Below are 16072 nucleotides of genomic sequence, written 5' to 3'. Positions count from 1 at the left end.
TAGGGCGGAGACACCAGCATCTCGTAAATATATCCAGTATCTGAAAATATTTGCCATGGGTCCTCAGATCCTCAAAAGGTTTTACAGCTGCACCATCGAGAGCATCCTGACGAGTTGCATCACTGCCTCGTATGGCAACTGCTCGGCCTCCGACTGCAAGGCACTACAGAAGGTAGTGCGTACAGCCCAGTACATCACCGGGGTCAAGCTTCCTGCCATCCAGGACCTCTATACCAGGCGGTGTCATAGGAAGACCCTAAAAATTGTCAAAGACTCCAGCCACCCTAGTCATAGACTATTCTCTCTGCTACCGCTTCTACCCACAAGCCATAAGACTCCTGAACAGCTAATCAAATGGCTACCCAGACTATTTGCACCCTATTTGCACCCCCCCCCCCCCCCCCCCCCCCCCCCCACTATGCTGCTGCTACTCTCTGTTATTACATAGCCACTTTAATAACTCTACCTACATGTACTTCATTACCGTCACACCAGTGCCCCCGCAGATTGACACATTGAATCTGTACCGGTACCCCCTGTAAATAGCCCCGCTATTGTTATTTACTGCTGCTCTTTAATTATTGTTGGTTAAGGGCTTCTAAGTAAGCAATTCACTGTAAGGTCTACAGCTATTGTATTCGGCGCATGTGACAAATAACATTTTATTTTATTTTATTTATCTCCTGCAATATGACGTCTCAAAATGGTCTGTAATGCACACTCCACAACAGAAGGTGGCGTTGAACATCAATGATCTAGAGACAGCAGCTGTCGCCTGACGTAGAAGAACAAAATGCGTATTGCGAAAAAGGTGTCCACTTAGAAAGCTCGTCGTATACTGTAGATATTACTACGATATTCTGTATTTGTCTGTCTTTACAACCAGTCAAATTATCAACCTACTCATGTAGCGAGCTTCTTACTTTAAACATCATTCTTTGATAATAGAGTCATAGTAGAAGAAGTCTCATTTCAATATGAATGAGCCAGAGGGACTGCGGTTCAGGAGACTGAACAGACCACAGATCATCACAGACGAATTACAGGAACCCCAATACAAGGGCACCAGGTAAGCTATCTTCCTCAGTATTGATATTAACATCAGATACTGCTCTCCTTGCTACTGTAGTATTGCATCACGCAACGATGCACAATCAACCACTGTGTATCGGGCTGCATGATTCTCATTTGCGCTTCCAAGCTGATGGCAGATGTAGAGGTAAACAATCCATATCTAGGTCAGTTTTACACTCACTGACTAAAGGTAAAAGTGGATGGACTGAATATACAATTACTTTACATTATGCATGCATGGTATGAACCAAACAGTCAGTAATAAGTGGAGAGAGCATTGACCAGCATGCACTTAGTGTAAGCTATTGATAGTAAGGCCTATTCAGGTTTTTCATAGATGCTTTCTCTCTGAAAATAGATACATGTGCGTTCTGTGTGTATGTTTTGAGTACTGTATTATCCACTGTTGACCAGAGTTCATGGATCTCTTCAAACACCCAACAACAAATTGATATTAAAGCTACAGTCTGGGATCTGGGAATCTGTTCAATATACCCATTGCTTCTTGAAGAATGTAACTTAGGCCTATGCCTGAGGACACAACTATCATAACTTATAACCCCAAATGTAAAGGTTATAGGCCTACACCGTTGTTTAACAAGAACGTAAACCGACAATGTATAGCTTACAAATATATATCATATGAATGTCATAGACTGTCAGTCCTTGCATCTAGTGCCCTGTCTATGAATTTGAGAGAGGTAACATTTCCTCAGCTGTATAAAAAAGTGTTTAATGTATCTATGTTTTGTTTTTCCCAGTACCTATAGTGGAAAGGTATTCCGTGTGATCCTGGTGACCCTGGGAGGATGCCTGATCCTTCCATTGCTTGTAGTCTTTTTTCTGCTTGAGTCTCCTATTCACCCCGAGCTGCTTAGGTGAGCTGTCAACAATTTAAATCCTTCTCTCTTTTTTTCTCCTGGTCTTTAGAATCATGTTCACTCTAATGTCTCAGAAATGTATTGACTTCAAGGAATGTTGACATTTACATTTTAGTCATTTAGCAGACGCTGTTATCCAGAGCGACTTACAGGAGCAATTAGGTGGTGTCAATGTAAATTGTCCGGTGGCAATTGTTATGAATTGTTCAGCAGTCTAATGGCTTCGGGGTAGAAGCTGTTGAGGAGCCTTTTGGTCCTAGACTTGGCGCTCCGGTACCGCTTGCCGTCTGGTAGCAGAGAAAACAGTCTATAACTTGGGTGACTGGAGTCTCTGACAATTTTATGGATCCAGTTGCAGAGGGAGGTGTTTAGTCCCCGGGGTCCTTAGCTTAGTGATGAGCTTCGTGGGCACTATGGTGTTGAACGCTGAGCTGTAGTCAATGAACAGCATTCTCACATAGGTGTTCCTTTTGTCCAGGTGAGAAAGGGCAGTGTGGAGTGTGATTGAGATTGCGTCATCTGTGGATCTGTTGGGGCGGTATACAAATTGGAGTGGGTCTAGGGTGTCCGGGAGGATGCTGTGTAAGTGAGCCATGACCAGCCTTTCAAAGCACTTCATGGCTACTGACGTGAGTGCTACAGGGTGGTAATCATTTAGGCAGGTTACCTTCTTCCTTGGGCACAGGGACTATGGTAGGCTGCTTGAAACATGGCGGTATTACAGACTCGGTCAGGGAGAGGTTGAAAATGTCAGTGAAGACACTTGCCAGTTGGTCTGCGCACGCTTTGAGTACACGTCCTGGTAATCCATCTGGCCCCGCCTTTGTGAATGTTGACCTGTTTAAAGGTCTTGCTCACATCAGCTACCGAGAGCGTTATCACAGTCATCTAGAACAGCTGGTGCTCTCATGCATGCTTCAGTGTTGCTTGCCTCAAAGCGAGCATAAAAGGCATTTAGCTCATCTGGTAGGCTCGCGTCACTGGGCAGCTCGCGTCTGGGATTCCCTTTGTAGTCCGTAATAGTTTTCAAGCCCTGCCACATCCGACGAGCGTCAGAGCCGGTGTAGTAGGATTCAATCTTAATCCTGTATCGACGCTTTGCTTGTTTGATGGTCCGTCTGAGGACATAGCGGGATTTCTTATAAGCGTCCGGATTAGTCTCCCGCTCCTTGAAAGCGGCAGCTCTAGCCTTTAGCTCGATGCGGATGTTGCCTGTAATCCATGGCTTCTGGTTGGGATATGTACGTACAGTTACTGTGGGGACGACGTCATTGATGCACTTATTGATGAAGCCGGTGACTGAGGTGGTGTATTCCTCAATGCCATTGGATGAATCCCGGAACATATTCCAGTCTGTGCTAGCAAAACAGTCCTGTAGCGTAGCATCCGCGTCATCTGACCACTTCCGTATTGAGCGAGTCACTGGTACTTCCTGCTTAAGACTGTTTAATCAGCTTTACAGCAAGATACTTTAGAATCAGTCTGCATAGTCAACATTTCTGCTTACTTTTCAACTTTCAGGAAATTGGTTTGTGGAAACTATTATGTACTAGTCTTTCTCACAGATATCACTCCACTGAATGACTAGGCCTATACTACTTGTATAACATACATATTATGTAGTATATAGTCAGTATGTAGAATGGTTTCAGTCATCCCTATCAATAGAATTGATCATGTAGGCCTAGATGTTCTGATGCAAAGACAAAATGCTTAGCCAAACATTACTTTTTCAGTAATTGCTTAATTATTGATTGAAGAAAGATTGATGAGGCACTCGACTCAAAGTTTCAAAGCGGTTTCAATTTTCCCTGAGGCGCTTTTTAATTTTCTTTCCTCATTTCTTTCCTCTTGTCTTTTCAGCCTCAGTGAGCCGCCCCTTATGTCTGGCTGTTACGAGCCTAACTTTAAGCTGAGGGAGGCACAGCGGCTGTTTGAGGACCAGCTTGTTGGCCCAGAGTCTATTGCTAACTTTGGAGGTCAGTATGGGACTAGAGTATTCCAGCAGGAGTCTCGCCACATGACAATGTCTTTCATATCTTTCACCCAGTTTGTGTGGGCTTGTGTAATTTGGGGTGATTCCACAGTAACAGCAGTCTGATAGTTCAAAGCTGAAGGGGCAATGCTGGGGTAATACTGTCTGGATGGTTGTGTTGACCAATAATAGCAGATGCTTAAGTTTCCAAATCTCCACATACTCCGTGGTCTTAGTGACGGACAGGTATTTGGCATGACACATTGACACATTTGATTTGACTTGTGCTTTACTAGTTTACCTATGCAACGGTTGTTCTATGCTGATGTCCAACATATTGCCTTTACGTTTGACCAGTTTCAACATACACATTTTGATTGTTTATCTCTCTCTCTCTCTCTCTCTCTCTCTCTCTCTATAGATTTGATTTACACTGGCACGGCTGATGGGAAGATAGTGAAGATTGAGGGCAAGAGCATCACTGTTATAGCCAGACTTGGCAAGCCACCCTGTGGTAAGTGAGTATGGGGCTTTGACTAACTTGTTGCTCACACATTGTGTCCATCTGATTTCATAAGCTTTCATTACACGATGTTGTCTCTACCCTCAACATGACATGATTTAGACAAATGATCCAATAGTTCTCATTGCTCAAGACTGGAGTTTCAAAATCTCATTCATAAGCAACTCTTAGCAGGTGCATTTCACTCATGCCCTTTATGGATTTTTTTTTATGCTTACGCAACAAGGACGGCTTAATGCGCAACAGGCCTAGCATGTTGGCTGAAAACTGTAAAGACATGTCAAGAATAGACTCAAGCTCTAACCCAAGTATTTGCTCGTATTAATCAGATTAGCCTGTTCAAAATGATTGAAATAATTGCTCCCAATAAATGACTTTACATACCACATGTCCACTGTGTTATGTGCTTTGTTATAGATGGATCCCGTGAACAGGAGCCTAGCTGTGGACGACCCCTGGGTATCAGAGTGGGTCCTAACGGCACCCTGTTTGTAGCTGATGCCTACCTGGGGCTGTTCAAGGTCAACCCTGTCACAGGTAAGCAGCACACACACAGCAATGGCATCACAGTTCTCTATTCCTTATAGGATCGATTTTAATATCAATAATGTGACAAAGACCTGTTTGTTTTTTGCAAGGTATTAAACATTTGTTTTAGATTTTCCAACAATTTCACCTTTTACTCAGTATAATCCATTTTGTTCAATATACTATCCTCAAAATAAAAGTACTGGATTATGCAAGTCATTTTAGTGTTTCTTTGACTCATTACAAAGGTGAGGTGACCAACCTGGTGTCGGCTGGGCAGATGGTTGGGGGCCGGAGGCTCTCCTTCGTCAATGACCTGGATGTAACGCAGGATGGGAGGAAAGTGTACTTCACCGACTCTAGCAGCAGGTGGCAGCGCAGAGACTACCTTCATCTCATCATGGAGGCCACAGCAGATGGACGGTAACTGTTACCACAGAACATATGGAGATCCTTGAGCACATTCTAATAGCAAGGTCTTGTCTAATTTGTCAAGAGTTTCTATTGATATTTATAGGGCAGGGGTCTCCAACTTTTGTAGCATGAGAGCTACTTTAAAAAAATGTAAACATGTTGTGAGCTACTCATTTTTTTCTAGCTTTGAATTTTTCTCTTCTCTCCCCTGCAACTCTTTCCAGGCCCTTAGTGTACAAGAGAATGTAGTGCACTGTTTTCTGACAATATACCTGGTAAAATAATGGCTAATTAACAACAAAAAATCCCTATAAAGCCCACTAAAATCTGTAATTTTTTATCTCCCAAATTCTGTTTTATATTTTCGCAAATGATGTACTCTAAGTTTTATTTTTCTTGGTTTTAGATATTTTAGTTTTTCAATCTCAAAATGATAATTTTGTAGAGAAACAATGAAATTGAATCTTCTGAGTCCATGTCAATGCTTAAATCACATCAGGATGCAATTTATTTTATGTCTGGAAGGATTTTGGAGTGTAATTCCCCTTTAATTGCGCATTTGGCCCTTTTTTAATTTGTCATCTAGCGAGAGAGGAATGTGCCTGTCTGGCGATGGTTCTGTGCTGCTGCTGCTCATTTCATGGCAAAGTTTACAAATAACAAATACAAATGATATACTTACTCATGATATACTTCTGCCAGGTAAGCTTACTTTACAGTTAACATTTAATTCAGAAGGTTTTGGGGAAAGTATTTCTGTAAATGAATTGGCAGATATTGTGATTCAGAATTGTTTGGCTAGCTTCTCATAGGTGGGCTGCGAGCTTCTAGTAGCTCGCGATCGACCTCTTGGAGACCCCTGGTATAGGGCCTTGTCATATTTTAATCATGCATTTTCTAGAATGAAAGCTATATCCCTTACTTAAAAGCATTTGCGTTGATACATAATGCGGGTACCTTACATTTTTAAGAAATTGAACACTTTATTAAACCAACCTGAAGTCTGAGCGAAGCTGTCCATATGTAACCCTTCGTCTGTTTTCCAGCGTGTTGGAGTACGACACCGAGACCAAGGAGGTGACAGTGCTGATGGAGAACCTTCGTTTTGCCAACGGGATCCAGCTTTTCCCTGATGAGGAGTCTGTGCTGGTGGCTGAGACCACTATGGCTCGGATACGCAGGTACTGTAGACTTGATCCTCCTGAGGAACACAACCAACCTTGTTTAACTACTGCACTGAGTGACCAAATGCTGCCCAAAGGGGATTGAAACGTTCTTTAGTTATCTCATGTTTCATCAGATGCTAGGTTGTTGTGTTGCCGGCTTTTTGAACGTGCTCCAAGTGCGCCAACAGGTTTTTTTAAATTCTTATCTGGTTTTCATTATTTTCTCTCTGCCTTATCAAGATTTCATGAATATATGTTGCCTTTGTAATATCAAACTTTTTTAAACCTGCCGGGAGGACAGTCAGTTCTCCCAAGACTCACATGTATAAATGATGCAAGCTCACTGTTGCCTCGGTAACAGAGCCCCTTCACTAAGCTGCCTGAGCAGAAAGACAAAATTGGCTTGTCCTTTCACTAATTTTGGAGGTGAGGGGGAATGAGTGGGAGGGAGGTGTTCATTGTTTGTTCATTTCAGCCCGTATGGTAATGCAGACAGTTAGGGGAAGTTTTTTTATTTCCTGACTGTGCAGAATGGAAATCAGTAAGTGATTCCTTGAAAAACGGGGCACAATTTATTTTAATTTCTTTAAATGGTATTTTAGGTTTCCCAGCAAGTAGATTGTCTCCCTCCCATAACTGGTTTATAATAGTCATAAGTAATGCATTTTCTTTTGGCTTTATCAATGCAGACAGTTTGCTGAGTCAAATCCCCTGCTGCTGCTAAGAGATCTGAAGTTGGCTTGTTTTTCTATAACACAGACTTCAAAGTATTGTGAAGACTGCTCCTTCAGGAGTTTTGTCAAATGTTTTGTATTGTTTCCCATAATACCTCTGTTACCTGTCACACATACCATAAGCATGAGGCAAGCCATTTTAACCTTAATCTGCATGACAGAATGGACTTTCTTTCCCTCATCTCCTGAATTCCCACGACTTTGTTTCTGACTGTGTCCGTGCAGAGTCCATGTGTCAGGTCTAAATAAGGGAGGAATGGACACGTTTGTTGACAACCTTCCTGGTTTCCCTGACAACATCCGTCGCAGTTCCTCTGGAGGGTACTGGGTGGCCATGTCAGCGGTGCGGCCCAACCCTGGATTCTCCATGCTGGACTTTCTGGCCCAGAAGCCCTGGATAAAGAAGCTAATATTTAAGGTAGATGATATGACATGATGGGATAGCATATGGTATTATATGATATGTTGTAAAATAATATCTTTCATTTTAATCCACCAAAAGACTAAAGGGAGATTTGACGTGTCCTATTTACTGTGACTGTAAGTCTGGTATTCATTCCTGTTGGTCTGTTTCTTGGGTGTTTTTGCATACAAGGGTTTGGGATCTTGCAAGCTGGAAATCTGCCTAAATATTGAAGGAATACATACAGTATACCTCATTCATTGTGACCATGAGACCATTTTGTTAGACTGTCTCTTTGTGTGATCTCTACTTCAGTCTGTTTTTGGTGATAAGACTCACCCCCCCCCCCCCCAATCTTTTCCCCCCGTCTCTCATCATCCCTCTCCCTGCAGCTCTTCAGTCAGGACGTGCTGATGAAGTTTGTGCCTCGCTACAGTCTGGTGATAGAGCTCCATGAGAGCGGGGCGTGCATGCGTAGCTTCCATGACCCCCACGGCATGGTGGCAGCCTACGTCAGCGAGGCACACGAGCATTACGGCCACCTCTACCTAGGCTCCTTCCGCTCCCCTTACCTCTGCAAGCTGGATCTCAGCAAGGTTTGAGCTGGGAGCTGAGCACAACCGCTGTCTCGTACAAAACCCATAGTGTTGCTTTCTGATGAAAACCACTCATCTCCAAAACAGGAACTTTTCAGGAAATGGAAAAACTGCCATATTTTCCCATTAACATACTATTATGAAACTTCAGAAGCTGTTTTGAATATATGTTCTTGGTCCTGAGTCATGAAATGTTCAGAGTACATTGTGGGGAGTTACTGCTTTCAATACATGTTTAAAACAAATGGAGAATAGGTTTTCATCAGACAGCAATATGTTCCACACTGTGAGACTGCTCTCTGCCTACCTAACACCTCCCTACCTAGTCTTTCCCAAAGTAGTGTTTTCCAATAACAACAGATACATTGGAATTGATCAGAATGGCTTAATGCTTGATGTGCTGCATTTGCATTGCTTTTTGCCAGCTTCAGGAAAACATGGGCTAGTCTTCATTAAGTAGCTGCACTACTGAGGCACATTTGACTGGGATGCATATCCGTCCTTTCTAATCTTATCAGCCCAGAATGAACTATTAACCCTTTAACTTCTGTCGACAGGTATGATCGTGTGTTTCATTTGGAGCTCAAATGCTTTTTTTTTGTTCTTAACCAAGCATTCCTTGGGCCACATTGTTTTTGCAAAAATCCCCATGTTGTAAAGTACATTGTTTTTCCAGGTCTGTTTTGTGTTGTTGAAATGAGGTGCCAAATTTGTTACTTTTCTTGTGTGAACCATTCAGCACTGAGCTCTCATCTCATCCCTAAATATAACTGAAAATGTTATTCTTGTACTTCCGACTTAATTTTATCAGTAGAAATAGACGTAAAGAACACTGAATCTGTATTATTTTAGGAGTGCCACTTTAAACTGATTTCTTCTGTTGTGTATATTTAGATATCCTAGACCTAGTTGATCATACTAAATGTGGTGAAAAATGAAATAAGTAGCAATCATTTCCCCTGATTTTGTATATTGCACAACTGCTTAACGGAATGTCAATTTTTTGCTCAATGTTGAATGCTGCCGGCCTTCAGCTGAGCTTCCTTTGAATTAAAACAGTTTGCCTAATAATGAAAAACATGACATTTCTAGTGTGTTTATATACTACCATAAAATATTAGCCTGCTACTGACCCACTGCACGTCTTGAGAGAAACCAGTTGGACAGGAGAAGTCTTTCAGTGTACACCTCAAATGTACAGTAGACATGAGCACACAGAAACCCTCCCCTGCCTCAGAGCCAGTGGAGCTCAGATCAAGGGCCTCATTAAGAGGGTACACGGAGCGCTGCTTCAAAAGGTTACTGAGCCTGCTCCCAGGGCTGCCCTCTACGGGAGGGGCCCCTCCACTGCTGCTGGCTCTACTCGCTCCTCAAGATCAGACGCTGCTGCACTGGTTTCATAAGAGCCTTTGAATGATGGAGGCTGTATCAAACACCGGACCAGGCTTTTAAAGGATATAGGTCACAGGGTGCTGAAGAATGATATCCCTGTCTGTAAAAAGGCCCCATGGAGCAAGCCTTCAGATGGAATCTCTAGAAGTTTAGATAGGTATCCTTGTTGAAAAGGTTGTTTGTGTACAGATTTGATTCCGTTTGGGATTTAAGGTGTTATTGATCAGAATTTCAGTCTGTGCAGACTAACTCAGGCCAAAACATGATTATTTATAATTGATCATTGTATAATTTGCAAGGGATAAAGTAGTCCACCATTTTATTTGAGGATTACAAGGTTAGGTTGTTGTAGCTGTGTAAGTTAGCCTAAAATACATATTGGTACTCAAGACATAGTAATTGCCATTGTTAAACCATACATTAAGGCTCAATTTTATTTAGAGAAATGAAAATGCTCAGTTATGTGATCATGTTTGGAGGGAAATGGCTTAGGAACTTCCTCAGAACATTGGATGGATTGGGTTTCATGGAGAAGTTGAAGGTTGGTCAGAAGGGCTGCATGAAAAATAGGTAGTCTTCATGAAGTGGAGCCAAGGTATAGTCCAAACCTCAGTCACAGTGGAAGGTCTGAAAGACAAAAATGCACTATTATAATGAATCACTCCAACAATGTCATTACTTTCAGCTATGATCCACTTGCCAGCCAAAATTAGTGCTGATCTTCACCCAGTTGCTATACACACACACACACACAACATAATGTATCATATTTCAATTCACTACTTATTTCTAAACTAAAAACATACAATACCTGCTGCAACAAACCATCTGGTTGGAACTTGCAGTTGGCCAGGTCTGGGTCTCTGTGTCCGTTTTTGCGGCACACGGTCCGTGAGAGGTCTACTTCCAAAATGTATTTGAGTCCCTTTACAATCTGTAACAGAAAGCTACATTGAACTGAAGTTTGCGCCTCACTGGTGTAGTCCAACTATATCAGGGCTGCCCAACCCTCTTCCCGGAGATCTACTGTCCTGTAGGTTCAGTCAACCCTAATTTAGCATATCTGATTCAGCTAGTTAAGGTCTGATTCAGCAGCTAATTAGTAGAATCAGGTGTGTTAAATTAGGGTTGGACTGAAAACCCACAGGATGGTAGATCTCCAGGAAGAGGGTTGGGAAGCCCTGAACTATATTGTGAGCCATACAATATGCGAGTGTTTCCCCCAACAGCACACATTTGTATTGTAGCCCTGGACAAGCACACCTGATTCAACTATCCCTCAATGAGTTGAATGAGGGGTGTTTGTCCAAGGCTACAACATAAATGTGATGTTGGGAAACAATGACAAATGGTATGGTTCACAATATAGTTGGACTATACCAGTGAGGCATGAACTTCAATTCAACATAGCTTTCAACACCATATTGAACACATTCCATATACGACTACTTCAGTATAAGATGTCAGTCCTCCATACCTGTCTATCGGCTTTTTCAATTGCAGATGGCTTGAAGAGAAAAGCATCATTGGTCTGATTGTTAAATGAATAGGTCCCATGAAGCAGTGCTTTTAGGACCCCCTTGTCATTTGTGTTGATCTTATATGGAGCGCCAGGCACTAACCTTTGGCAACTGACTGGAAACAAAAAAGCTTATTCAACAAATTCACTAAAATGTTTGCTACGTTAGGTTTTAGGTTCTACAGGTCTTACACTTCCTATAAAACACAGAATTAGGTCAGCTTACACAAGACTGTGCTATAACTGACAGTCAGAACTGTAGCCAAAGTCAAGTGACAATATTTCTCATACCGATAAAGTCAACCAACATGAGCAGAGAAATCTGACTCCCCACAAAGAAAGTGAATCCAGGCCATAAGGGCCTAACGCTAACAGAAATCAAGCTAACAGGATACAGCTGCATTATTTCACAATAATAATCATTAACAGTCATGCACTGCTACTGATCAAAAGACAATTCATTATTCAACATTTTTGTAATTACAGACATTGTGTGGTTATGGTAAAGTAATCAGAATTGTTAAATTGTGGACATAAATTGACAAAATCCTCAATCCTAAGAAAACCTAGATAAACTGGCTTCACAAACATGACATGCAACTTCTACTAAACACAGACAATTTCATCCTATTAAAATAAGATCTTACCAATTGAGCACAGGCCAGAGAAGATCAGAAGCATGTAACTCAGCCCCATGCCTGTTGGAGATTTCTCAACACTGTTCTGTTTATTTTACTTCCTGTAAGGCAACACTTCCACCACATGTTGCAGACTAGAAAAACCTACCATGGGCCTACTTCCACAAGACAATCAATTAACTAGCAGGTGTAGCCAATAGAGAAAACTGAACAAACTAGTTTGATCATTTCAATATCTTTTGATTGACATTCTCTAATCTTTTTGCAACAGAACATTATTTTCATGAATTGTGTTACATGGAAAGGTGGTGCTTAACCTATATTTAATCAGTACATAAAATAAAAGAACCACAACCAATTTTTAATTGGCCTTAAATTGGTTTAAAGCTCCCGTTGAACAGTCTTGTGTAATAGCATCATTTTTATGTTTAGACAGGCAGCCCAATTCTGATTTTTTTCCCCCCACTAATTGGTCTTTTGACCAATCGCATCAGATCTTTTTCAGATCTGATTGGTGAAAAGACCAATTAGTTAGCCTCCCGAGTGGTGCAGCAGTCAAAGGCACTGCAATGCTTGAGGCGCCACTACAGATACGCAACCGCGAGACCCATGACGACGCACGGGTTAGGGGAGGGTTTTACCGGCCGGGATGTCCTTGTCCCATCGCGCTCTAGCGACTCCTGTGGCGGGCCGGGCGCATGCACGCTGCCACTTTCGCCAGTTGTATGGTGTCCTCCGACACATCTCATGGCTCTCGACCTTCGCCTCTCCCGATATCCAATTGGATATCACACACACACACACACAAAAAAGACCAATTAGTGAAAATAAAGAACAGTAGAAGAACAGTGCTGCTTGTGTAAACGTAAAAGGGATTTTTTAAATAATGATGTCTGTGGAAAGTGGCAATAAAAAGTAATAAAACATTAATAATAAAAAGGCTTCTAATCATCCACAAGAAACCAAAGTAGGCTTTGAGAAAACAGTAAAAGTGACTAAATTCATGACATGTACAGGCATAAAACACTACTCTATGGGCTACTCATACTGTAGATATACTGTACATTGTTTGTAGTACCAATTACCACCAGCAGCTGGTAGACATAGCTCGCTTTTCCATGAGCTTTGTCTGCATTGAATTGACAAAATAGTGTCTTACTTTACACAAGGAGGTAGAAATCCAGATGTGAATTATTACATTTTGGGAAACGTCATGGAGTTGTAGAAATCTCAACTAGAGAACGTCGATGATTACACTGACTGGGGGAATCAGTTTAGGCCATGTCAGAGTGACCTGAATCGAGACATTTTTGGAAACTATATCCTGTGGATAAATCTGAACATTTACTCTAACAACCCTGTTTTGAGAGACCAAACTGCGCTCCTCAAAACATCTGATGAACTTTTATTTCACTTGTGTCTTGTCTGTAAAGAAGTGCATTGCTCTTTCAGTATGTAGAAGTAACATCAAGTTAATTATAATGCTCAACAAATAATCCTTTAAATTAACTGGTTTACTGGTCCCACATCCCATAAATGGGATAAAGCCAGAAGTGGGAAACTGTACACATTTTGTCTGTCAAATGTGGTCTTCATTGGCTGTATCCTCATTGTCTCTTTATTCCCTGTCACATCACTTGACCATGAATTGCATTCTGGTTTTGACATCTTTCTGCATAAAAAAAATCTGCTCTCTGAAAAAGGTCAGTAGACGTTCTACTTCAGAGGAGAGAGATGGTAGTTCACTGATGCTCTAAGGTTGAACCTCTGTCATCAAAGTCCCTCCCCATCTGTCGTTGCTCACTCACTGACAGAGAACATTATCTTATTTTTGTTTTTCACAGCTTCCCCCTCTAGGGAAAATCCTGTTTTTCACGCTTCATGTTGGCAGAAACTGGTCTCTGGATTTCAATGATTTACTTAGTATCTCACAATGATAAGTCAATCAGACACATGAAATATCCTCAAATTTAACCATGTAGTTCTGCTAGGCGATCCTTTTAAAAATGTTTTTAAAATGTTTCTGAGAATCCTATACTAACTCTTAGATGGGACATCTGATGTCCACTGACTGCACTCTCACTTTCCTGACCAAGGAAATTATGACTTTTGGCAGATTTGTTCTTAATATAAAAAAAAGCATGAATTATCACTATGAGTTATGTGAGGTGCACGACATTGCCAAAAGTATGTGGACACCACTTCAAATTAGTGTATTCAGCTTTTTCAGCCACACCTGTTGCTAACAGGTGTATAAAATCGAGCACACAGCCATGCAATTTCCATAGACAAACATTGGCAGTAGAATGGCCCGTACTGAAAAGCTCAGTGACATTCAACGTGGAACCGTCATTTTTTGTATATATATATATTTTCACCTTTATTAAACCAGGTAGGCTAGTTGAGAACAAGTTCTCATTTACAACTGTGACCTGGCCAAGATAAAGCATAGCAATTCAACACATACAACACAGAGTTACACATGGAATAAACAAAATATACAGTCAATAATACAGTAGAACAAAAGAAAACAAAAAGTCTATATACAGTGAGTGCAAATGAGGTAAGATAAGGAAGTTAAGGCAATAAATAGGCCATGGTGGTGAAGTAATTACAATATAGCAATTAAACAGTGGAATGGTAGATGTTCAGAAGATGAATGTGCAAGTAGAGATATTGGGGTGCAAAGGAGCAAGATAAATAAATAAATACAGTATGGGGATGAGGTAGGTAGATAGATGGGCTGTTTACAGATGGGCTATGTACTGTGAGCTGCTCTGACAGCTGGTGCTTAAAGCTAGTGAGGGAGATATGAGTCTCCAGCTTCAGAGATTTTTGCAGTTCGTTCCAGTCATTGGTAGCAGAGAACTGGAAGGAAAGACGACCAAAGGAGGAATTGGCTTTGGGGGTGACCAGTGAGATATACCTGCTGGAGCGCGTGCTACGAGTGGGTGCTGCTATGGTGACCAGTGAGCTGAGATAAGGCGGGGCTTTACCTAGCAGAGACTTGTAGATAACCTGTTGCCAGTGGGTTTGGCGACGAGTATGAAGCGAGGGCCAACCAACGAGAGCGTACAGGTCGCAATAGTGGGTAGTGTATGGGGCTTTGGTGACAAAACAGATGGCACTGTGATAGACTGCATCCAGTTTGTTGAGTAGAGTGTTGGAGGCTATTTTATAGATGACATCACCGACGTCAAGGATCGGTAGGATGGTAAGTTTTACGAGGGTATGTTTGGCAGCATGAGTGAAGGATGCTTTATTGCGATATAGGAAGCCGATTCTAGATTTAATTTTGGATTGGAGATGTTTAATGTGAGTCTGGAAAGAGAGTTTGCAGTCTAACCAGACACCTAGGTATTTGTAGTTGTCCACGTATTCTAAGTCAGAGCCGTCCAAAGTAGTGATGCTGGACGAGCGAGCAGGTGCAGGCAGTGATCGATTGAATAGCATGCATTTAGTTTTACTTGCGTTTAAGAGCAGTTGGAGGCCACGGAAGGAGAGTTGTATGGCCTTGAAGCTCGTCTGGAGGTTAGTTAACAGTGTCCAAAGAAGGGCCAGAAGTATACAGAATGGTGTCGTCTGAGTAGAGGTGGATCAGAGAATCACCAGCAGCAAGAGCAACATCATTGATGTATACAGAGAAGAGAGTCGGCCCGAGAATCGAACCCTGTGGCACCCCCATAGAGACTGCCAGAGGTCCGGACAACAGGCCCTCCGATTTGACACGCTGAACTCTATCAGAGAAGTAGTTGGTAAACCAGGCGAGGCAATCATTTGAGAAACCAAGGCTGTCGAGTCTGCCAATAAGAATGTGGTGATGACAGAGTCGAAAGCCTTGGCCAGGTCGATGAATACGGCTGCACAGTAATGTCTCTTATCGATGGCAGTTATGATGTAATTTAGGACCTTGCTCGTGGCTGAGGTGCACCCATGACCAGCTCTGAAACCAGATTGCATAGCGGAGAAGGTATGGTGGGATTCAAAATTGTCGGTAATCTGTTTGTTAACTTGGCTTTCGAAGACCTTAGAAAGACAGGGTAGGATAGATATAGGTCTGTAGCAGTTTGGGTCTAGAGTGTCACCCCCTTTGAAGAGGGGGATGACCGCAGCAGCTTTCCAATCTTTGGGAATCTCAGACGATGCGAAAGAGAGGTTGAACAGGCTAGTAATAGGGGTTGCAACAATTTCGGCAGATAATTTTAGAAAGAGAACGTCCAGATTGTCTA

General features: G+C 42.0%; 1 protein-coding gene and 1 pseudogene across 1 annotated transcript; one reads left to right on the top strand and one right to left on the bottom strand.

The window, feature by feature from the left end:
• Positions 1-780: 780 nt before the first annotated feature.
• LOC115153112 (adipocyte plasma membrane-associated protein) lies at positions 781-9374 on the top strand. The gene is made up of 9 exons (XM_029698176.1): positions 781-1069; positions 1836-1952; positions 3819-3934; positions 4352-4444; positions 4871-4990; positions 5230-5404; positions 6442-6576; positions 7521-7713; positions 8091-9374. Exons 1-9 carry the CDS (start codon positions 978-980, stop codon positions 8298-8300), a joined length of 1251 nt encoding a protein of 416 aa, XP_029554036.1. The 5' UTR covers positions 781-977; the 3' UTR covers positions 8301-9374.
• Positions 9375-9989: 615 nt separating this feature from the next.
• LOC115153111 (cystatin-F-like) lies at positions 9990-12086 on the bottom strand (annotated as a pseudogene).
• Between the last annotated feature and the right edge of the window lie 3986 nt (positions 12087-16072).

The sequence above is a fragment of the Salmo trutta genome, chromosome 18, assembly GCF_901001165.1.
Source record: "Salmo trutta chromosome 18, fSalTru1.1, whole genome shotgun sequence".
In the NCBI taxonomy this organism is placed as follows: Eukaryota; Metazoa; Chordata; class Actinopteri; order Salmoniformes; family Salmonidae; genus Salmo; species Salmo trutta.
This window is presented reverse-complemented; position numbering and strand designations above follow the sequence as displayed.

Coding starts and splice junctions, on each gene's coding strand:
- LOC115153112 (XM_029698176.1), top strand. CDS start 978: ATGAATGAGCCAGAGGGACTGCGGTTCAGGAGACTGAACAGACCACAG. Junction 1,070..1,835: donor CCCCAATACAAGGGCACCAG/GTAAGCTATCTT, acceptor TGTTTTTCCCAG/TACCTATAGTGGAAAGGTAT. Junction 1,953..3,818: donor ATTCACCCCGAGCTGCTTAG/GTGAGCTGTCAA, acceptor TTGTCTTTTCAG/CCTCAGTGAGCCGCCCCTTA.